Source organism: Pristis pectinata, chromosome 6 (genome assembly GCF_009764475.1).
Source record: "Pristis pectinata isolate sPriPec2 chromosome 6, sPriPec2.1.pri, whole genome shotgun sequence".
NCBI lineage: Eukaryota > Metazoa > Chordata > Chondrichthyes > Rhinopristiformes > Pristidae > Pristis > Pristis pectinata.
Genome location: NC_067410.1, coordinates 2,795,487 through 2,820,025, shown reverse-complemented (window position 1 = coordinate 2,820,025; position 24,539 = coordinate 2,795,487). Strand labels below are relative to the sequence as shown.

The 24,539-nt window shown below is 43.3% G+C and overlaps 1 protein-coding gene across 4 annotated transcripts in view; it reads left to right on the top strand.

The window, feature by feature from the left end:
• The window catches only part of LOC127571264 (host cell factor 1-like), an 80,956-nt gene extending 57,705 nt beyond the window's left edge, over positions 1-23,251 (top strand). For all 4 annotated transcript variants that reach the window (XM_052017503.1, XM_052017501.1, XM_052017502.1 and 1 more), the window contains 6 exons: positions 4,310-4,428; positions 5,947-6,093; positions 7,960-8,148; positions 13,067-13,364; positions 18,043-18,100; positions 19,264-23,251. In XM_052017503.1, the coding sequence (XP_051873463.1) occupies positions 4,310-4,428; positions 5,947-6,093; positions 7,960-8,148; positions 13,067-13,364; positions 18,043-18,100; positions 19,264-19,309 (857 nt within the window). In that variant the 3' untranslated portion in view covers positions 19,310-23,251. The remainder of the gene's footprint in view (positions 1-4,309; positions 4,429-5,946; positions 6,094-7,959; positions 8,149-13,066; positions 13,365-18,042; positions 18,101-19,263) is intronic.
• The last annotated feature ends 1,288 nt before the right edge of the window (positions 23,252-24,539 follow it).

Sequence of the window (24,539 nt, the reverse complement as noted above, 5' to 3'; positions counted from 1 at the left end):
GTGGTTCTCGACCCACTTGCCCTAGGGCCACTCTTACAACTTGCAATGTTTGGTGGGATACAGCCACACGCCTTACTTCTAATGTATCCATTTTAAATATTTTGGAATTATTAACTGACCATAACGCAGTATAAATCAATATTCTGTAATTATATTTCATTCTTACTGTCAAATGTTTACTAAATACATTTTAAATGAACAAAGTATATTAACTGTTAAAGTAAATCAGGATGACGTCAAATGGGTTACAGCAGCTGCAGATTGGGTTGTGGGTTGAGAGCCACTAGCCAGATAAAGTTGTTTTTGGGATGAGGGCAAAGATGTTCCAACTGGTCAAAGGGCAGAGTAGTTGTTTCATAAAGTGACTTGCTCGAGCTTTGATCTGGGCAGATAATGTGGGTCAACGGTCAAGACGCAGCAAGCTTCCAACAGCATGCTGGTAAACTAGTTGGATTTTTACGACAATCCAGGAGCTTTGGTGGTCAATTTTTTTCTCTTGGCTGTTAATTCAGTTTTGTACCACTGCACTACTGTTTTCTAACATCACTAAGTGGGACAATCCCATTCAGAGTGAGTACTCGAGCAATTCAAAATTCTGTACAACCTGCAAATGGGTACCACTTATTTTTTAAAAAATCTGTGAGAAAACAAGTTGGTTATTGGGCTCTGTATATCAACTAGTTTTAACCTGGAAGAAGCTCATATTTAAGGCTGCAGTAAATGCAGGAAGGACCCATCGGTATCATAATTAAAAGTCTTGGAGGCTACATCTTAATTTGCATTATTCCCAAACTGCTCTGAAAGAAATTCTTGCATTTGAAAGGTACAATGTTGACATTCTGTGCCAATGATCTCCCATAAGGTGGTACAGAGTATTGGTGACCTCTTCACATTATAGTATCTGACTGGGTTTTTTCAGTGACCTTGTTTACTTTTTAAGATGTGTGAATATATTTTTTTCCCAAAAAAGACATTTCCATAAGCAAATCATTGGTTCTTTCAATTTATGTATAAAGTAGCTATTACTGGTAAATATTGCCTCCTGTGTGATGGAATTCGTACTTATTGTGACCCTTTGTTGTTGTATCTCCTATTCTTCTAGTAAATTGTTCCAAAAATGTGTTTAATGCTGACCAACCCTTGTGGTTGTTGCGATGATATTTTTCCTGAAAATGTTACTTTCCGCTCTCCTTCACTTTGCTGCCCCTCCTGCTCTTCCATGTGGGCATCGTCTCATTAGCATTATTGAGGTACTCCTTATCAGTTGTCTTCATCTTACTAATTACTCAGTTCGATCTGATTTGGTTTAGACCCTGCTATAGCCCTTTTCTTCCCGTAGCTTTTCTGGTTCAACCTTTAGATGTTGCCTGGTGCCCAACCCCAAATTTCTGTAGCTTTCCTTCCCTCTTCCCTTGGCCCCTTTGAGCTCCTGTCATTGAAGAGACCAACCTCCTGCTCCCCATTCCCACAAATCTGCTAATCAAACCAGTGTTCCTTCCAGGACCTTGTGTTACAACATAAACATTAGAAAAGTACAGCACAAGACAGGCCATTCAGCCCATGTTGTTGTGCTGATCTTGATGCCAATTTATACTATATCATCCATGTCCCTCCATTCCCTTCATATTCATGTGTCTATCTAAAAGCCTCTTAAACTCCACCAAACTGCCTGCTTCCACTACTACCCCTGGTAACCCATTCCAGGCACCCACCACACTTTTAAAAATAAAACTTGTCCCTCACTTCACCTTTAAACTCTTTCCTCTCACACCCCCCCCCCCCCCCTTAAAAACATGTCCTCTGATGTTTGGCATTTCTACCCTGGGTAGAAGATTCTGACTGTCTACCCTATCTATGCCTCTCATAATTTTAAAAACCTCTTGTCAGGTCTCCTCTCAGCCACTGATGCTCTAGGGAGAACAACCCACGTTTGTCCAACCTCTCCTTATAGCTCATACCAGGCAGCATCCTAGTGAACCTCTTCTGTACCCTCTCCAAAGCTTCCACATCCTTCCTGTAATGGGGTGACCAGAACTGCACACAACACTCCGAGTGCAGTCTGACTAAAGTTTTATACAGCTGCAGCTGAAGGCAAGCGTGCCATACACCTTCTTTATCACCTTATCCACTTGCATAGCCATTTTCAGTGAACTATGGACCTGGACCCCAAGATCCCACAGTACTTCAATGACATTAAGGGGCCTACCATTAACTATATACTATATACTTCCTCCTTTAATTTGACCTCCCAAAGTACAACAGCTCATATTTGCCCAGATTAAACCCCATCTGCAACTTTCTGTAGCTGATCTATATCCCACTGTGTTCTTTGATAGTCCTTTACATTATCCATAACTCCACCAATCTTGGTGTCATCCAAAAACTTTCTAATCCACCCATTACATTTTTCATCCAAGTTATTAATATATATCGCAAACAACAGAGGTCCCAGCACTGATCCTTGCAGAACACCACTGGTCATGGGCCTCCAGCCAGAATAACAGTCTTCTATGTGCAAGCCAGCTCCGAATCCAAATTTGTAACTCACCCTGGATCCCATGCATCTTTATCTTCTGAAACAACCTACTATGAGGGACCTGATCAAACGCCTTGCCCTCATCGAGCTCCTTTGTCACCTTCTCAAAAAACTCACATCAAGTTTATAAGGCATGACTTGCCCCTCAAAACCATGCTGGCTGTCCCTAAGCAGGCCATACGCATAAATCCTATCTCTCAGTATCTTCTCCAATAGCTTCCATACCTTGGCCTATAATTACCTGGATTATCCCTATTTCCCTTCTTGAACAGAGGCACAACATTTGCAACTCCCCAGTCCTCTGGGACCTCGCCTGTTGCTAGTGAGGACACAAAGATCTTTGTCAAAGCTCTAGCAATCTCCTCAGTACTTTCAATATTCTGTGATATATGCCATCGGGCACTGGGGATTTATCCACCTTAATGCTTTCAGAAGACCCAGCACTACCTCCTCCTTAATCTCAAAATGTCCCAGCACATTAGCATGCCCCACTCTGTTTTCACTGTCCTCCAATTCCTTCTCGGTAAATACCAATGCAAAGTACTCATTTAGCACCTCAGCTACTTACTCTCGATTCCAAGCTCAAATTCCCTTCTTTATCCTACCCTTTCCCTAGTTATTTTCTTTTTCTTTATGCGAGTATAAAATGCCTTGGGATTCTGCTCGCCAAGGGCATTTCATGGCCCTTTCTGGCTTTCCTAATCGCCTGCTTGAGCACTTTCCTGCTATCTTTATATTCCACAAGGGCCCAGGCTGATTTTTAGCCTAAACCTTGCGTATGCTTCCTTTTCCTTTCTGACTAAACTTAGGACCTCTCGGGTCATCCAAGGTTCCCTTACCTTACCATCCTTGTCCTTGCTCCTTACTGGAACATCCCGATCCTGAACTTTAATCAGCTGTTCTTTAAACAACTCCCACACGTCAGACATTGTACTATTGTAACCTACTCAAATTTTGCCCTTTCTCTTTGCACATCATTGCTGCACCTCCAGTCTCCCTTTCTCTCAAATCGTTGAGTGAATTCTAGCCTTTGAACACCATCCCTTTTCTTTCCAAAATTCTTGGTTTGAATCCCTCCACTCGTGCACCTGCTACTGTTTGCCTTTGTTACTGACTGCCTCTGGTTCTAATCTCTGTAAACTTGAGGTCATCCAAAATGTTGCTGCTCATGACCGAACTTGTACTGTCTGTTTGTTCATTCAACCGTCACTCCTGTACTTGCTGACACGTGTTTTAAAATTTTCCTTAATACTTTCAGTTCCCTCATTTCTTCTGTAATCTCCCCCAGCCCTACAAAACCTCCTGCGTTTCTCCTACAACTGCCTCTTGATCAGGCCCAAATTTCATTTGCCACTGTTGGCCATGTTTCCAGCTACCAATATGCTTAGAAATTAAAATTCTCAACAGTCCTACCCTCTATCATTTAAGGCTCTCCTTAAAACAACCCTCTTTAACTGTGCTTGGGTCCAGTTCTAATATCACCATGTGTGGCTTGCTGTCAGTTTATTTTTCTTCAGTGCCGCATGATATAGCTTGTTTTACCAGCTAAAAAAGGTGCTGTATGAATGGAAGTTATTGACAACACATCTGAAAGCATATAATATGTGATGAATATGGGTTTACACCTGGGAAACAAATGTTTCTTTGAACAGAGTGTTCATTTCATTATAGGATAGGAATATTAAGCAACCACAGCATGGGAGCTGAGCCTTGAGTCTTTCCAAATGCAGTTTGAGAAGAATACTGACTGGTACTACTTTCATTGTAAAACAGGTCTAACGCCATATACTTCTCTACTGACACCGTCAACCAACCCAGTCTCCAGTCCAGTGAAACTACAGGCAGCCACTGCTTTAGCTCAAGTAGCCAATGGAATAGGACTTCCTGCATCGGTAAGTACTCCTGCAAGGACGTGATATAATTACGTCCCTTGTAAACCATTGGTTGCCTTGTACACTTGAGCTGGAGCAAAGGTAACATTCCTCACAGATCAACTGCACTTGTCCTTGCAAGGTATAATCTGATGCCCTTGAGTCTCTGAAATTGGAAGCTCTTAGTTCCACAAACAAGTCCCTCTTGCTCTGAGCAACACACAAAAAGCTGGAGGAACTCTGGTCAAACGGCATCTATGGAGGGAAATGGACAGTTGATGTTTCGGGTCAAGACCCTTCATCTCGACCTGAAACGTCAATTGTCCATTTCCCTCCACAGATGCTGAATTCCTCCAGCTTTTAGTGTGTTGCTTCAGATTTCCAGCATCTGCAGTCTTATGTGTTCCTCTTGCTATTATGAGTATATGCAAATCCTGGAGGAAAGTTACTGTCTTAAAATCTGGTATTGACTTGAAATTAGTATTAATTGATATGAATAACATTTGCATCTTAATACATTTTTCCCATTCCTCCCCGGACCTTGCAGTTTGGTCTGGCTTTTAATGCTATTGACTCAAAGGCATGTAGGCTAAAAGGTATCCCAGAATGGTTCAGAAAACACATTGCTGTTGGACTGCAGTACCCATTGTGTAGGGAGAGATAGTAGCCTTTCTACACCAGCCACTGTTTTGGACAGGGAGATGTTTCACCTGTCCTTCAGATGAAATGGAAACTTGTCTGTCCAACTGTTCCTGTGGATCAGGTTGGAACTAAAAGTGCCATGCCCGTGCTGGAGGGAAAATACAAGCTATTTTCCTGACTGATATTCAATGTTCCCTGAGAAATTATGAGCTGGGGGTTTAAAGCGGTTATGTTCCTTGCACATTGCCTTTGTATCTCTGCATAGTTATACTTCAACGATTCTGCAATCAGCTGATTGGGTGTTTTATTACAATAGATTATTCTCAATTAAAGTCATTAAACATTGAGACATACTGTATAATGAAACTATATTACAGAACTAGAAGACTGGCACCAATATGCACAGTAGCTGAAAGTAGTGATTGCAATCCTAAATTTCTGGTCCAGATTTGATCCTGACGCTCCAGAGACACACTGTAAGAGCAAAATATAATGTTTCTACCTCCTTAGAGAAAACTGAGAGCTATGCCACAATAACATCTCAGAACAATCCTTGCCATTTTAACAGAATCATGGCAGGTTATTTAGGTTGCCTGCAGAGGATGTCACTAATGGATCATACAATGTAAGAATGTGATCAGTGGAACGACCCCATAATATACAGTATGGGTACACAGTTTGTCAGATTTGAGAACAAAAACGACACCAAGTACCTAGAGATGCTTCACTTCATTAAAGGTGCTCAACAAATACCATTGTAGAAGGGTGAAATCTTCCAATATTTGGCTGTAGTCATCCCTCAGCAGAAATAATTACTGCTAGTTTGTTCTGTTTTATTATCTTCTGTGGAAATCCAAAGCTGAATACTTGACCAATATTTTTAATACAACTCCTTAGAAACAAGATGCGTCTCCTGCGCAGCCGCAGCCAAAGCCAACAGTCAGGAAGGAAGCCAATCAGTGGTTCGATGTTGGTGTATTTAAAACTACGAGCACGGTGGTGGTTTCCTATTTCTTGCCTGCAGAGGGTTCCCAAGGGGAAGAGGTAAGATGGTCCTATAAATCTTTTTGTTGAAACTAGTTCTCCAAGTACCATATTGTTTGCTTACCTGTGCCAGAAATACTCCCAATTTTCAGTGGTATATTTCAAGTATGAAGCAGATAAAAGGCTGGACATCCTCATCTCCTAACACTTCAGAATGTTTCCACTGTCTACAAGATATGAGTCAGGAATACTGTCATATTTCCTGGATAAGTACAGCTACAATAAAACTCAAGCTCAACACTGTCCAGGCAATTGGAGACAGTTCTGCTTGACTGGTACTCCATCTAACACCCTGGACATTCATTCCCTATGTCACCAAAGTACAATGGCTTCATTGTGTACTTTTATAAAATGCACTGCATTTACTCACCTAGGTTATTCCAACACTTCCCACACACAGAGGACAAGCTTGGCAGGTGCATGGGAGCAATGCCACCTGTAGGTTCCCCTCTGTGACAGATTTGGGAGTATATCACCATTCCTATTCCTATCCTCTCGTATGCTAAAGATGAATTCCTGATTTCCCAGTCAACCTCGTCGTGGTCCTTGCATTTTATTTGTTTACTTGCACTGCACTTCCTCTGTAGTTTCTGCACTATATTCTGCATTGTTTTCTTTTTACTACCTTGCATTATGAGGAGAGACTAAGGGAGCTAGGGCTTTACTCTTTGGAGAGGAGGAGGATGAGAGGAGACATGATAGAGGTGTACAAAATATTAAGAGGAATAGATAGAGTGGACAGCCAGCACCTCTTTCCCAGGGCACCAATGCTCAATACAAGAGGGCATGGCTTTAAGTAATGGTTGGAAAGTTCAAGGGAGATATCAGAGGAAGGTTTTTTTACCCAGAGAATGGTTGGGGCATGGAATACACTGCCTGGGGCAGTGGCGGAGGCAGGTACATTGGTCAAATTCAAGAGATTGCTAGATTAGCATATGGAGGAATTTAAAATAGAGGGATATATGGGAGGAAGGGGTTAGATAGTCTTAGGCGAGGTTTAAAGGTCGGCACAACATTGTGGGCCGAAGGGCCTGTATTGTGCTGTACTGTTTTATGATTCTATGATATTCATCTCCTGATGGGTGTGACCTTTCTTTTCTGAAATATCATCTGAAAGGACATGCAGGCTTTGCATCTTGTTATTCTGTTGTCATATCTCATCAGCCTGTGATGACCAGAAAGGTACTTTCATTCTCTTAGACCCACTAATAGTGAAGCAGCAATTCGAGAGTGCAGGCTTTTACATGCATTATTAATTAGATAGGGGATTGTTCTGCATAATGGAGCATTTGAAAGGAGAGCTTTTATTTACTTACACAACCCCTCAAAGAAATTGTCAGCTTGATTCAGTTGGACCATCCCTCGACTGTCAGGTTATGGGTTTGATCCCCACTGCAAGTTTGAGCACGTTACCAAGCTGGTCCCTTGCTCGTGTTCGAAGGAAGTGCTATTATATCAAAGCTGCCATCCTTCAAGTGAGTGTAGCACTGATTTCACCACCGATTTGTCTCCCTACTAAGGTGGAAAATGTTTCTTAAAAATTCCATCACTTTCTAGAAAAAAAATTATTTTCGTCCTGTCCAGTATTATGCCCTTTCCTTAAATCGACAATCTAATCTCGAGATCCAAATTGTATGTCCAATTGTGCCATTAATAAAACCAGCAGAAGATTTGAGAGAGCTGCCTTTATCTAAAAGGTGGCTAGAATGTGGAACTTGCTATAGCAGATTGTGATGGTGCATTTAGATTGAGAAGCTGATCATTTAAAGACTTTTAATACCTGAGCTGGGTCTACTAAACACTCGATTGTCAACATGAGTGAAATCGGTTTTGAAGATCTTTCTTTGTGATGTTCCTTTCACTCAGGATGGAAGTGGAGACAATATCCCAGACCACAGCAACCTGAAGACTGTCAAGCTGCAGTCGGGTACTGCCTATAAGTTCCGGGTGGCCGGAATAAATGCTTGTGGGCGGGGTCCTTTCAGTGAAATTTCAGCCTTCAAGACCTGTATGCCAGGATTCCCAGGTGCACCATCTGCCATCAAGATAAGCAAGGTAAGTGGCTGTTGGTTCAAACCAACTCGTGGAAATGAATCTTAAACTTGAACGAGAATGAAATGGTTCCCTGTTTTAGTGGCCTTGTGCAGCCTCAGTATTGCTTTGGGTTCTCAGCAACTGATCATCTCCCGAGAGGGGAAGGTTCACTGGGGGATATCGGAGCATTCCGATTTTGGGTTTTACAGGTTCCTGAGTCCTGTAGGGTCTCCCTGCAGCTATTTGGTTGTAGCAGTATTGTTTGAATTTGTCACCATAGAACACTACAGCAGAGAAAACAGGCCATTCGGCCCTTCTAGTCTGTGCTGAAACTTTATTCCGTTAGTCCCATTGACCTGCACCCAGTCCATAACCCTCCAGACCTCTCCGATCCATGTATCTATCCAATTTATTCTTAAAACTTAAGAGTGAGCCCGCATTTACCACATCAGATGGCAGCTCGTTCCACACTCCCACCATTCTCTGAGTGAAGAAGTTCCCCCTAAACCCTTCCCCTTTCACCCTAAAGCCATGTCCTCTTGTACTTATCTCTCCTAATCTGGGTGGAAAGAGCCTACTCGCATTTAGTCTGTCTCTACCCCTCATAATTTTGTAAACCTCTATCAAATCTTCCCTCGTTCTTCTATGCTCCAAGGATTAAAGTCCTAACCTGTTCAATCTTTCCCTGTAACTCAACTCCTGAAGACCCGGCAACATTCTAGTAAATCTCCTCTGCACTCTTTCAATCTTACTGATATCCTTCCTATAGTTAGGTGACCAGAACTGCATGACGCTATTACAGCACCAGTGACCTGGGTTCAATTCCCGCCACTGTCTGTAAGGAGTTTGTACGTTCTCCCCGTGTCTGCGTGGGTTTCCTCTGGGTGCTCCGATTTCCTCCCACATTCCAAAGACGTATGGATTAGGAAGTTGTGGGCATGCTATGTTGGCGCCGGAAGCGTGGCGACACTTGCGGGCTGCCCCCAGAACACTTGACGCAAAAGATGCATTTCACTGTGTGTTTCGATGTACATGTGACTAATGAAGATATCTTACAGTACTCCAAATATGGCCTCACCAATGTCTTATACGATCTCACCATAATATCCCAACTCCTACACTCAGTACTTTGATTTATGAATGCCAGGATGCCAAAGGCCTTCTTTACAACCCTGTCTACCTTGATTGCTTCTGTTCTTTCTGACAGTGCTGCCATGATACTAGGACTGAAGGCTCTTGTTGGGTAGGATTATTAGTCATAGAAACATAGGGCATGAAAACAGGTCCTTCACTTTCCACTCTCCCCCCCCCCCCCCCCCCCACCCCAGTGACCATCAGCTACCCATTTACACCAATCCTACCTTAATTCCACTCTTTTATTCTCCCCACATTCTCATCAACTTTATTTTACCACTCACCTACACCCTAGGCAATTTAACTAATTAACCTACCAACCTACATGTCTTTGGGATGTGGGAGGAAACCGGAGCACCCAGGGGAAACCCACACGGTCACAGTGAGAACGTGCAAACTGCACACAAACAGCACTAGAGGGTCAGGTTCAAACCCGGATGTTTGGTGCTGTGAGGCAGTGGCTCTACTGGCTGCGCTACTGTATTGTGGACTCCAGAACCAATGTAGGTAGCAGGAATTGAGAAGCAGACCGTGACTGAGGAAATTGTGAATCAGCTTGAAGAACTGAATGGCTGTTCTCTATTGTACACGTTATCACTGGTGACTATTTATGGTTTTTATGATCCAGACTCGTGAGCTTCTGCTTCAGGTTATTGAGGCCTCCAACTGCAGCCCAGAGTTTGAGCTGGCATTTATGTAGTTTTCTGTCATGTGTTTCAGGAATACCAACCATTTGCTTTTGAAATAAAGCCATTATGGTTTTTAGGCAAATACTTTCATATATTACCACAGGCCACCCTCAGGTTAAGAACGCCCAACTTGTAGACACCCCACCATACAAATGAGCTCCTATAATAATAGATTCAAATGTCCAACATGTGCACATACATTGTTACTACAAACAGCAGAATTAGTTTTCTCTCTTTTCTCATCGCCTTTTAAGATATCTTTATTAGTCACATGTACATCGAAACACACAGTGAGATGCATCATTTGCGTAGAGTGTTCTGGGGGCAGCCCGCAAGTGTCGCCACACTTCCGGTGTCAATGTAGCATGCCCACAACTTCCTAACCTGTACGTCTTTGGAATGTGGGAGGAAACCGGAGCACCCGGAGGAAACCCACACAGACACGGGGAGAACGTACAAACTCCTTACAGAGAGCAGCCGGAATTGAACCCGGGTCGCGGGCGCTGTAATAGCGTTATGCTAACCGCTGCACTACCGTGCCTGCCCAGTAGTAATTGTTCTTTCTGATCACTCTTGTGTGCTTTTGATGCCATTCAGTACAATACTGTGGAGATGTGATTACCATATTGAGTGATTTTCTTTTTGTGTTTGTGTATTTTTCAACTAATGGGCCAAATCACCTTATGAATATTTGTTTTTAAATTAAAAAAAAGCAACCCATTCATTACCTGGGACGGCCTGTAGTGAATTATAATCTTAAATTTCGTTACCTAATCCAATGCATGAGATCTGTTGAGGGGAGCTAAAGGCCGGCTGCCTAAGCTACAAGGTGAACTGGGGAGATTTTTACTCATGTACCTGAAGTGAGGGAGGATGTGTAAGGAGGTACGTGCATGAATAGCTCCAAGGCCAAAGCAACGTCTCACCTTGCATGGAGCCATTAATGTGGTAAATGTCATAAGGTACTTCACTAGAACATTATCAAACAAAATTTGAAACTGTGACCAAGGAGAAATTAAGACCAAGGAGAAATTAAAACCAAGGACAGAAAGCAAACTTCTGGATGGGGACGGGTCCCCTGATTGATCCCCTATATTGCTTCCTTCCTGCATGCCCAGAGGGACGGAGACAAATTGCAGTGCCCAAGTAACATCTGGCTGTGATCCACAAGTTCTTTTAGTTGGTCACTTGATCCAGCACCTGGTCATGTGGCTTGAAAAGTCAAATTAAGAGTAATCAGTAACTGTGTTATGAACAGTAATGAACTGTTCATGTTATGAACTGTTTGACAACAGAAATATTTCCTGACCCATGTTATCCATTCAAATGTTTTGGATTATGTGGTAATACATTAGCTAATTTGAAACCGACAGCAGCTGCTGTTTAAAACAATTAATCCACTCAAAAGAGCTTGCATTTCTGGATTGACTTTCACAACTTCATTTTACCATGGTCTTCAGAGTGAATTCATGAATTGCTATTGATGGATGATCATTGTACAATTACTAAATGCAGCAAGATTCCACAGACGCTGCCCAGAGGATTGACCCTTTCATTTTGCTTCATGGGCCAGAAGGGCTCCTCCGCCCTTCGAATCGTGTCATGGAATTTCTTGCATCTATTTCAACAGGGAGACGTAAGAAATTCCCAACCATTTGCAGAAGTGCCTCAGAAGTTATGACTCTTCATTACTTCAATCCATGACCTTCTGCTCAACTGCCTCCACTGAGCCACGGTTCAGTACACAGAACGAGCCCCATTTGATCAGAACTTTAAATTAACAACGATATGTTCTGCTTCATTATTGCTGTTTTAACGCACCAGTTATGGTCATAGAGTACTACAGCACAGAAACAGGCCCTTCAGCCCATCTAGTCCATGCCAACCTGAACTCCTGGCCTAGTCCCACCCACCTGCACCCAGACCAGATCCCTCCAGACCCCTCCCATCCATGTGCCTATCCGAACTTCTCTTGAATGTTACAATTGAACCTGCATCTACCACTTCCGCTCACAGCTCAATGCACACTCGCACCACCTTCTGTGAAGAAGTTTCCCCTCAGATTCCCCTTAAATAGCAGGCACGGTAGTGTAGCGGTTAGCGTGACACTATTACAGCACCAGTGACCCGGGTTCAATTCCGGCCGCTGCCTGTAAGGAGTTTGTACGTTCTCCCTGTGTCTGTGTGGGTTTCCTCCGGGTGCTCCGGTTTCCTCCCACATTCCAAAGACGTACGGGTTGTGGGCATGCTATGTTGGCGCCGGAGGCATGGCAACACTTGCGGGCTGTCCCCAGAACAGTCTACGCAAAAGATCCATTTCACTGTGTGTTTCAATATACATATGACTAATAAAGATATCTTATAAATATTTCACCTTTCACCCTAAACCTATGACCTCTAGCTCTAGTCTCAACCAGCCTTGGGGGGGAAAAGCCTGCATGCATTCACCCAATCTATACCCCTCATAATTTTTTTATACCTCTATAAGATCCCCCCTCATTCTCCTGCACTCCAAGGAATAAAGTTCTAACCTATTCAGCCTTTCCCTATAACTCAGGATCTCAAGTCCCAGCAACATCCGTGTACATTTTCTCTGCACTTTTTCAATCTTGTTGATATCTTTCCTGTAGGTAGGTGCCCAGAACTGCAAACAGTACTCTAAATTCAGCCTCACCAATATCTTGTGCAACCTAAACATAACATCCCAACTCTTGTACTCAATGCCCTGATTTATGAAGACCAAAGTGCCAAAGGCTCTCTTTACAACCCTCTCTACCTGTGATGCCACTTTGAAGGAACTATGGACCTGTATTCCCACGTCCCTTTGTTCTACCGCACACCTCAGAGCCCTACCATTCACTGTGCAAGTCTTACCCTGGTTTGTCCTCCCAAAGTGCATCACCTCACACTTGTCTGCATTAAATTCCATTTGTCATTTTTCAGTTATTATTACAGTAAAGAATTGTGAACACTGATCAGTTGACAATGATCATCTGGGTTCTGGGCCAGATAGCCCCAGTAATCATTCAGTGTTTTTTTAGATATTTTTGAGAGTCAAGAAAAGCTCATTCACAGAATTTAATAGATCTTATTTTGGGGCACATTTTATTTTGTAGGTTGCTGAAGGTGCACAGCTCTCCTGGGAGCCTCCTGCCGTCACCTCTGGAGTCATTATTGAATATTCTGTGTATTTGGCACTGCCAGGGTCACAGGCAGCAGATCCCAAGCCTGTGGGGACTTCGCATCTGCTCTTTGTCCGTGTTTACTGTGGGCCAATTCCCAGTTGTTTGGTGTCTTCAACCAACTTGGCAAACGCACACATTGATACGACCACGAAGCCTGCAATAATCTTTAGGATAGCAGCCAAGAACGAGAAGGGCTACGGACCAGCCACCCAGGTCAGGTGGCTACAAGGTAAGATGGATTTTTATTTTCAGGATTCCACCATCACGAGGAGGATCAGAATTATTGCAAATGACTAACTGTCATTAAGAAGTTCATGGTGAATCACCACCTTGGACCATGGCAGTCCTTTTGGTGAAGGTAGTTCCACAAAGCTGTTCTAAGGTTAGATCAAGTGATGACAAAGTAATAGTGATGTGTTTCCAAGTCAGGTTGGGGTGCAGCTCGGGGAACCCGCAGGTGGTGGTGGTCCCCGTGCATCTCCTGCCTTGTCCTTGGTGGTAAAGGTCATGAGTTTGGGAGATACTGTGGGAGGAGCCTGGCAATGCAGCTTGTAGATGGTGTGCACACACCACCTGTAGTTTGGAAGAGGAGGGTGGATTAGGTGCCAATTGTTTTGGAAAGTGTCGGGCTGCTTCACCTTTGGATCTGCACTCCTCCAGGCCAGTGGAGGTGGTTCCATAACGCTGAGTTGTCTTGTAAATGGTGGAAGGGCTTCTGGGTGGCAGGAGACGTGTCAATCACAACGGGGTAGTCAGTTTCCAACTTGTACTCACAGCATTTATTTGGCTGGTCCACTTGAGATTCTGATCAATTTTAACCCTCCCCTCAGGATGTGGCAAGTGACGTTCATGCTCCATACACGCTGGGTGAAGTCACTTGGCACGTCTGCCCATTTTGTCCAGGTCTTGCTATGTACAGACTCCTACATTTTCTACACAGTTGAAAATGAAATTAAACTTCGTGCAGTCTCCAACAAACATAACTATTTCTGACCTTGTGTTGCAAGGAAGCAGCTGAAGTGGTGTCCTGGGGCTGGCGTGATAGACCTCCCAAAGACTGCATACCTTTGTGTGATTTGAGTGTTTTCCCCATGGATGCCCATTGACTTCACTTTTAACAGGGCTCTGTGTTGCCAATCTCAGTGAAAGGATGCCCTAATGACACTGTCAACACCCCTCTGGAATTCAGCTCTTTGTTCCGTGTTTGGACCAAGGTTGTGCTGAGGTCCTGGTGAAACGCAAAGCAGTTATTGGTAACTGCCACTTGACAGGGCTACCACCACTTTTCTGATGGTAAGGAGACTATCGAGTTAACAGGTTATACCTGGGCAATTTTCCACATTATCCCATAGAAAACTGTATAGAATCAGCTTGGATAGAGTTGAACTGGTTCTGGAGTGCAGCTCTTCAATACAACAGCCTAGAGATGTCTGATTCCATAGCTTTGTATCCAGCACTCTCAGCCATTTCTTGAAAGCATGTGAAATGAATCAAATTGGCAAAAGACAGGCTTCTCTGCTGGTAGGATTTCAGGAGGATCATCCAGTTGGCACTTCTGGCTGACTGTGATGCAAGTGCTAAAGCTTTTAGCACTAGCATCACCGGCCCTGCTATCATTGAGGATAGAGCCATTCTTGAACCCAACACACTCAGCAAGTCAGGCAGCATCTGTGGGAAAAGGAACAGAGTTAATGATTAAGGTGATTTTTGCATCTGGAAGCTGCTTCCTCCAACTGGCTGTTTTAGTTGTCCACTGATTGATAGATTGGCAAGAATGAGCTACACTGGATTGGCTGTCTCGCTACCTAGCACAGTTGGTAGTTCCATAGCACCACCACTGACCTAGCTGGCCAAATCCAGATTAGGTTTGTCAGGTGGTGAGGGACCTCATTCTTGTAAATATACATTGTCCTCTGTACATGACAGCATTAGTAACTTGTTAAATTGGTTTATTATTGTCACATGTACCAAGGTACAGTGGAAAAACTAGTCTTGCATGCCGTTCATACAGATCAATTCATTACATAGTGCACTGAGGTGGGTTTTGCTTAATTATTGTCACTTGTACCGAGGTACAGTGAAAAACTAGTCTTGCATACCAATCGTACAGGTCGATTCATTACACAGTGCAGTTACGTTGGGTTAGTACAGAGTGCATTGAGGTAGTACAGGTAAAAACAATACAGAATGCAGAATGAAGTGTTACAGAGGAAGTGCAGTGCAGGTAGACAATAAGCTGCAATGTCATAATGATGGAGGTTGTGAGGCCAAGAGTCCATGTTATTTTACTAGGGAACTGTTCAATATAACAGCGGGATAGAAGCTGTCCTTGAGCCTGGTGGTACGTGCTTTCAGGCTTTTGTATCTTCTGCCCGATGGGAGGGGGGAGAAGAGAGAATGTCCAGGGTGGGTGGGGTCTTTGATTATGTTGGCTGCTTTTCCGAGGCAGCGAGAAATGCGGACAGAGTCCATGGAGGGGAGGCTGGTTTCTGTGATGTACTGAGCTGTGTCCACAACTCTCTGCGTAGTAGAAGTGACCACTGCAGGGTTCTTGTGGAGACAGTCCTATCTTCACATTAGTGATGCCCTTCATAGTGTCCTGTGGCACCACATTGAAGTCCCCCACCCGGATTGTATTCTGTACCTTGCCACTTCTGGTCCTTCATCCAAGTATTGTCGACATGGAGGAGCACTGCTTCATCAGGTGAGGGAGGGTGGAAGGTGATAATGAAGCAGTGGTTTCTCAGCTCGTATCTGACCTGATGCCATGGGCTTTGTGGAGTCTAGAGCCAGTATTGAAAACTCCATGGCTATTCCCTCCTACTTGTACTCCACTGCCCTGCCACCTCTAGTGGTTCTGACCTACCATTGGAACAGGATGGACCTAGGGATTGTGAGGGAGGAGTCTCGCACGTTGTCTCGTACTTGATGTGGGGGAATCACTGGGGGAGGGTAAAAGCATTAATGGCCCAGAGATTGTCACAACATCCTTTGATTACGTATCAATTTTAAGGTAATAAAGTGCCCCAAGGTCTTCATAGGACATTATCAAATTAGAGCCCCAAAGGAGATTAAAATGGAGGACAAAATGCTTGATTAGATTTGAACGAGTGTCAAGGAGGAGGGGAGGGGTGGAGAGATTCAAGCAGGAATGTATATTGGAATTTCTCTTATTCAACAAATAGATCTTTGTCGGAAAGAGAAGTGAGAAAGGCTGGATGTACACCAGTGACAGGATAATAAAATGGTGGAATAGGTGGGAGCAAAAGCCCACTGCTGTTCCTTGCCAGCGTCCCTCGTGACCTCCCCACTGCTGGCATGTTGTAATCCAGTTCCATGAGTATTCTACAGCCTCGCACAATGACCCTAACAGAGAGCACACCTATTCCCATTCAATTGTATGTAGCTCATCTATTTAGTTCAGCAACTGTCAGACCCTTGAATAAATTGACTTATTTCAGACTAAATGGGAAATATGCTGGTGATCGTGTACAAAACGCTGGGGTCACACAACAGGTCAGAATGCAGCTACAATGAAATGAAATGTATGATTCTAATGTAGACCCAACATCTGAAACTTGACCTCCATATATGCTCTTCTGCATTTTGTTTTCAGAAGGTTTCCTGTTACTGAGATGCTTTTGTGATTTGTTTTTAAATAATTGGGCCTTATCTGCCTTGTGCCTGCATCATCACAAACAATCTGCAGGTGTTGTATCTCCTTGAACCCTTTGTCAGTTTTGTATGCTTAGATTTTCATCCGAGCTTTTAAATCACTTTGTTGATGAATATTTTTAAGGAGGGTTTAAAGTCTGTTCAGGATGTAAGTTTTCACACTTGTTATTCACTGGGGGAGGGGATGGAGGGAGTGTTATCACCGGCCTGCAGATTGTTTTAGCATCTCTTGCAGTTTATCTTGGTAGATACTGAATGAATAGTGTTTCTTGTTGGCTGGGCAGGTGAATTCGTTGCCTGGTTTGGCATCGAACTGTAACCACAGAGCCTCAGAACCAATTCACGTCTAACCAAGTGGCTGATAAATGAAATGATTGAGCTTCAGTTTTGTTCCTTTCAGGATCTCAGAATGTTCCAAGGTGCTTTATAGTTAATGAAATACTTTTTAAAGTGTAGTCTCTGTTGTAATGTGGGAAACAGAAGCCAAATTACTTGCAGCAAGCTCCCGAAATAGCAATCTGATAAACCACCAGGTAGTTGGTTGTTAGTCATATTGGTGGCACAATAAATTGGCTTGGGTTACTGGGATAAACTTTCCTGCTCTTCACATTAAACAGGGATGTTTTGCTCCCACTATCTTGCAGCTGAGGCCTCTGTTTAACATCTTATACAAAAGATGTTAAACAGAAAAAGATGTTATACAAAAGATGTCACCACCATTCACTGTCTTCCCCACCCTATCCCAACCTGCCCAAGTCCTGTCATTTCAATAGTGCAGCACTCTCTCCATACCTGTACACTGCACTGCCACCTCTAGTGCATCTGACCTACCAGTGTAACAGGACGTATCCAGGGATTGTGATGGAGGAGTCTCGCACATTGTCTCATAATTGATGAGGGGTGAGTCACTTGGGAATACGGGCTTCGTTACTGTTCGTTTAAGAGGACAGAATCTCAGTGAAGAAAAATCCAAAACCTGCAGATGTTGGAAGTCTGAAGTAAAATGTTCAGCAGATCAGACAGCAGCTGTGGAAAGAGAAACCGTCATCATTTTGGATTAAAGACTCTTCATCTGAAGTGAAGAAAAGTTTTTGAGAAGTGGATCTGGATTTTACGCTAGGATCTGGGGAAATTAATTTGAACCCGTAACCTTTGATTCTGGTGCCTTCCCCACAACTACGGGGACATCTGATCTTGAGCTGGAGTTCTAACAAGCTTCCATCTTTTTCCAGATGCCAGTAAAGATGGGGCAAGACCTGCAGTCAAGCGTTCTGTCACATCCCCTGATAAGTAAGTACTTTGCGTTGCAGGGAATTGCTGATATTCGGTATCTAATTAAGGCTCATTCCACCCATCCCCTCAAAGCTGTGAAAAGACTAGACCTCAGGGTCATTGAATTACCAGTGCAGAGATGCTGGGAGATGCAAAGAACTAGTATTATAAGGAATACTGTTCTGAAAACAGAATTGTTTCAAAGTCATGAGATGGGGAAATTTACCCTCTTCAAACCCATGCTATGTTTCCTTGAAATATTTGACAGCACATTTCAGAGAGATTCTGTTCGTTCTGCCCTGGGAGTGTTGATGGGCTCAGAGATTTACTCAAAGTGAACAAGATAAGAGTTGCCCTGGCTAACTAAACGATTTGAAGGACTGAACGTGTTTACTTCTCTTTCTGAGTCAGGGTCAGTGGCATCCTGAACTAAGGTTACAAGTGCTCCCCTTTGTCTCTCATCCAAATTGCTACTCGTGTCTGATTCTTGACAGTGGGTGTAGGCTGAATCATTGCTGATCCTGACGCTGTCTGGAAAGAGACCCTGGGCAGTTGCAGGGAACAAGAGGCTGGAGGGGGATTTATTTTGTGCTCCTTTAATGCTGAAGTCCATTGAAGTTCAATATCTGCTGCGAACCAGAGGATAGACACCTCCTGGTCTGTGGAGCTCGGACTCATTTAGAATTGATCTTAGAGACACGTTACCAGTAATAGCCTGCATTTCCATGTCATCTTTAACATGTTGGAGTAAAGAAATTCACTGCTAGTCAAGAGGCCAGATTTAGAGGAGTACAGTTAACTGCGGGCTGCAGGGCTGGCAGAGATTCAAGGTGGAGAGCAATAGGTTTTTGGGAATTTAAAAACAAAGGAAGAACTTTAAAAATGCATTTTTATTTTTACCATGTTCCAGTGTAATTCAGAGAGCAAGGTCAGTGAGTAGATGCGGGAACAAGATTTAATTTGAGTTAAGAGAATATTTAAATTTAAGAACTGTTGCAATGAGCTTTATTATATTACTGTTTTGGGGATGAAATCAAAGCATTTTCATCCCAACTCGTTGAACCTTAACCCTGATCCAAGGCTAGCTCCCTTGCTATTTAGAAGGGGTAGGGGGATATGCCTGTAATGTTTCTTTCCCAAGATTAACACTTTTTTTTTCTCTTCCCTCCAACCATAAACAGCAAGCTCTTAAACCTGAACAAGAAGCCCAGGCCAGATGGATCTTAATTCCCTTGTGCGCTGTGAACTGTCGCCTTTTTGTTTCATATGCCTGAGAACTTGCTTGGTTTAAGATCCACTTCGATATGCTGGCACACCTTCTATTTGGAGGGTTTTGTTTCAGAAGAACACAGTCCTCGCTTTTGTTACTGTTCATTTAAAATGAGGACAGAATCTCAGTGGAAACCTGCAGTGAACTGATGGTGTTACTTGAAGGAAAGGCACCCTGTTGCGTGGAACTTCATTCATTTGCCAAATTATCCATTGTCAATTTATACAGATTTTCTCATCAGAGTAAAGCTATTTTGTTTTTCTAGTCCCTTTTCTTTCCTATCCATATGACGCTTACTCATTTTACTTTGACGAAATGCTCATCAAGGCCAGAATACAGACCCAATATTATCAGCCATGTACCATTCTCTAAAAGGGAAGTGGCACTTGGGATTCCAGACGTCTTCCAGTCCTTGCCAGCTTGTTTCCTTCTCAGGGTAACTGGGATCATTTGGGGGAATTCTGTGCTGATTCCCAAGTTGAATACTTCTGTGAAAAGCACTTCTTTCACACCACCCCATCTCCAGCCTGTTCTGGTTGAGCAGGAGATAACTGAAGCAATTCTTGGAGCCTTTGTAAACGCTTAACAGAACATGTGCACCCACGTGCTGTATCTTTTCGGAGGGAATTCTGAATATATAGTTCCTGTTTTATTGCCACAACGCAAGACTTTGTGCACACTATCACTGTACCATTTTATCAAAGATCCCCTTGTTACCTACTAGTCAGGAAAAGCACTCACCTGTGCAACTGGTTTAAAACGTCCTGAGGTTTTGTATTAAGATGGCAGCAGGGGGGAGAAGGAGTGGAAATTAATTCCTTAATTGTGGAGCTGGATTGCAGAAAGTGAGCATAGAGGAGGAGGCAAGATTTTTGTCTTGATTATGAGCTGTACAGGTCTGTCTGAGGCAGGTCTGTTTTCATCCAGTCACAGGTTGGGGGCATTATTGTTAAGGCCAGCAATCATTGCCCACCCTCAGTTGCCCTTGGTGAGCTGCTGCCTTGAACCATCTGATGTGAAGCTGCTCCTACAGGTCTGTAGGGTAGGGAGTTCCAGGGCTGAGACCCAAGAGTGAAGGACCAGCAGTATATTTCCAGGGGAGGATGGTGTGTGGCTTGAGGTGTTTCCTTGTGCCTGTGGAGTGAATGACTGGATGTGGTGAGAAGTTTGTAGTTACCCTAGGCAGCCAAATTCTGGATGATAAGGGGCTGTGTGGATGCTGGAAGTGGTTAATCAGGAAGTGGAAATGTTTCCCAGATTTGGGAAGTTGGCAGGAGGGATGCTGATTACAAATAAAATGCTTCTGCTTTGGGTCCTGATAGTGACTGTTTACCCGTCCTTAAGAGCAGGAGAAAAGATGTAAATCTGAAGATCATTTCACCATCTCGATATGTTGCAAAGTGCACGGGTGTATTCACTCTGCACACAGTCCCTCGAGTTCAGCGTACTGAGTTTACACTGAATTATTGAACACTGCCTCCTTGCCCAGTTGTCGCTGGATGAGAATGTGAACGGCAGTGCACAGAAGGAGGATCGGCATCTGTGGGAAGAAACATCCCCAAAATATGACACTCACCACGTAAACAGCGTCAGTGTGTGAGCCACTGAAACGCAGGGCTGAGTCGTTTGGAAGCAGCACTGCCTGCCTGGGTAGGTGTTTCCAACTGATTGGTGTTCAGCATTGTATTTATCATGTCAGGACGTGATTTGAACACACAGCCCCTGTTTTGGAAACAGCTCATGTTGGTGTGAGTTAAACACACAAGATCAAGCAGAAAAATTAACAAGGAAAGTTCCCCGAGTGGTTGAGTAATCACATGGGCTGCACGCTCTGAGCTGAACCAAGTGTGCCAATCTCCTACTGAGGTGCAAACCATTACACAGGAAACGATGAGGACATAATTTCCTCTCTAAAGTGTTTTGTGAAGGTTTAGATTTTTCCTATGTAATAGTCAGAAGTATTCTGAACCTCCTCAAATCATTAGATTGGTCGCATTGTCAGTGGGGTGCCTCTAATGGTCCTACCTGTAACAGGTGTAGTGGGAGGAGGATTCAGTTTGAGGGGTGCCTTTATCCTTGTGCCTTTGCTGATGGGGCAACCAGAAGCCATCATTCAGCCCAATGTAAGAATGGCCACTCCGACAAGAGACAACTGAAATTACTTTGGAGTTACAGAAGAGAGAATATTTGGGCAATAGGTTTTTTTTTTGAAAAGCTAGTTCTCTGCTCAGTGTGCTAGATGTTGTGTATTTCCTGCTCCACACTGCCTGTGGTGACATCAGTAACTTGTGTTCCTTTCCTCAAAGATGGCACTTAATCATTGGAGTCTGCAGAGTCTTCTGATCAATGTCTTGCAGCACTCTCCTTGGATTTCTTTGACATGTGTATTGACCTGCCAGTGCAATTCTTGTTTTCTTTAATGACTAGGACCCAAGTGTACCACTACTTTTGCCAGTGCTGCATTGTGACAGGCCAGTATTAACCAATACTGTACCCCAGTGTTATACAGTTACAGAACGGTTTATCAGTGTTATACTATGACAGACACGTATCCATCATTACTTTCCCCTAGTGTGATAGGTATATACACTCCAAGTTTGCAAGAACAATATTAATAATGGAACCAGGTTATGTTGAGATTTGTGGAGGCACGATTTGAAAACCTGGAGCAAAATCTTTGACACAGTTTAGAATTTACTCTCTGGCAAATATCTCAGTCTATTCAAAAGTGACGTTTGAGATCTGTAGGTTCCTGTGAAAACAAAACAGCCTGTTTTTTAATCTCTTGTGAAAGAAACCACTCCTCAGACAAAGCCCTGAGAAATGATGTTACCCTCCTGTCAAATTACACTTGCACAGCTCAGAGCCGCCTGGGCTGCTGCTGGTTGAAAGGTCAGAGCCAGGAGTTTGTATTTCTAGGTGGGAGTACTGATGTCGGTGACCATGGATTCTGTTCAGCAGTTGGAACGAGCAGCAGCCTGACGTCGCAGTCCAGAATTGGTCGCACCAAATCACTGTCCAAAGAGACCGATCAAACAGCACCTCCAATGCAGACGGTCTAACAATCGCCCTGCTTTTGTGTGCCTGGTTGTGGCAAAACTAAGGTTTTATTTTAAAATGTAATAACTGAGCCTGTTTTTTTTTAAAGATTATATATAGTTTTACAGAAAGACCTGAGAGGAGGTAATGTGCAAATGTTTCTGCATTTTTTCTAAACCTCTTTGCAAAGACTACGGGATGTGTCTATCTGGATTTCATAACTTTAGAATCTGTACATATAATTAAAGCTTTTTTTCCTCCCCCATTTCCTGGATCAATCCTGTCTGTCAGAGATTGAAAGAGCACCCTAGCTCCCAAACCAGAAGCCTTTTGCTTTAAGCTCTTGGAACATAGCCCATGGTTTGTTGTTTAGTCCAATGGGCAGGTCAGTGGCAAAGTCGGAAGGTTTTTGGTCATCAGGGGAAGAGCTGTTGTCTCTGTACAGGGTCTGTGCTTAAATGATGAAAAGCAAAAAAGGCCAGAGTTTGGCTCCAATGGTTTTGTAATATTATTGTACAGCTTAGATAGGAAGTGTGCTAGTGTTATTTTTTATTTTTTAAAAAAAAGTTTTGTATAGTTTTTACATGTTTAAAATGAGCAGGGTGGGCGGGGGAGGGTTGGGAAAACACGGGTAGTTTAGAATTTACTCTCTGGAAAATAACTCCATCTATTCTTTTGCCCCAAGTGCTGTATGTAACTGTTTCCCCCACGCTGTGAAGTTGGTACCATTTATATGTACATCTCTGCTGCTTTCACCAGTTGTAATGAATTTATATTTTTTTGGATTAAAGGAAAAACACAAAAAAAACATTGTCCATTGTAGAAAAGTCAAATTATAAATCATTTTGCTATCTTTTGTGCTTTTTTTGAATAAAATCTTTTTTGAATACATGGTTTGATTCTACCCGTTTCCATGAAATGCTAAACTTAACCTTGTTTCTCATGCATTTTGTGCTTTTAATGTTACTTAATTTCCCCTTTCTCCAGGATGTCTGATTAATATTCATCAGGTAAATTAACCGTTCAAAATGCAGGTTAAGGAAATTGGGTCTTGGTCATTGCAACAATTTTTTTTATTTTTGGGATCCAGACCAGCCCTTATTGGTATTGGTTTATTATTGTCACTTGTACGAGGTACAGTGAAAAACTTGTCTTGCAAACCGATCGTACAGGTCAATTCATTACACAGTGCAGTTACATTGGGTTAGTACAGAGTGCATTGATGTAGTACAGGTAAAAACAATAACAGTACAGAGTAAAGTGTCACAGCTACAGAGAAAGTGCAGTGCAATAAGGTGCGAGGTCGTAACAAGGCAGATCGTGAGGTCAGAGTCCATCTCATCGTATAAGGGAACCGTTCAATATTCTTATCACCGTGGGATAGAAGCTGTCCTTGAGCCTGGTGGTACGTGCCCTCAACTAAGTGACTTTCAACTAAGTGGCTACCTCGGCTATTTCAGTGGACACCAAAGAGCGGCCACATTGGTGGGTCTGGAGAGGCCAGTCTGGTAAGGATACAAATCTCCTCTGCATGGAGACATCAATGAACCAGACGGGTTTATACCACAATCCAGTGATCCTGCAGTCATCGTTGCTGATGACGAGCAAAAAAAGCTGCAGGAGGAACTCAGAAGGTCAAGCAGCATCTGTGTTGGAAAAGGGATGGTCGATATTTCATGTTGAGACCCTGCATCAAGACATACTAATTACTAATGGGTGAGCTGGAATGGTATTGTGGAGGTTGTTGGCCTGACAGAGGGAATTGAATAGATGGGTGAGAATTTTAATTTCTAGGCTTTGTTGGATCTGGGAGAACAGAGGTAAATGAACAATATGCAGGTCATGTGGTGCAGTGACACAGCAGGTAGTGTCGCTGCCTCACAGCTCCAGAGACCCGGGTTCAATCCTCACCGTGGGTGCTGTCTGTGTGGAGTTTGCACGTTCTCCCTGTGATCGTGTGGGTTTCCCGAGTGTTCCAGTTTCCTCCCACATCCCAAAGAGGTGCAGGTTGGTTGTCAACAGTAAATTAGCTGCTAGTCTAAGCAAGTGGTAAAAGAATAAAAATGTGAATCTGTGGGTATGTGAGAGGGGAGTTGTTACTGAGCAGCAAGACAAAGGACTGATAGCATTGCTGTTCTGGGAGTCAGC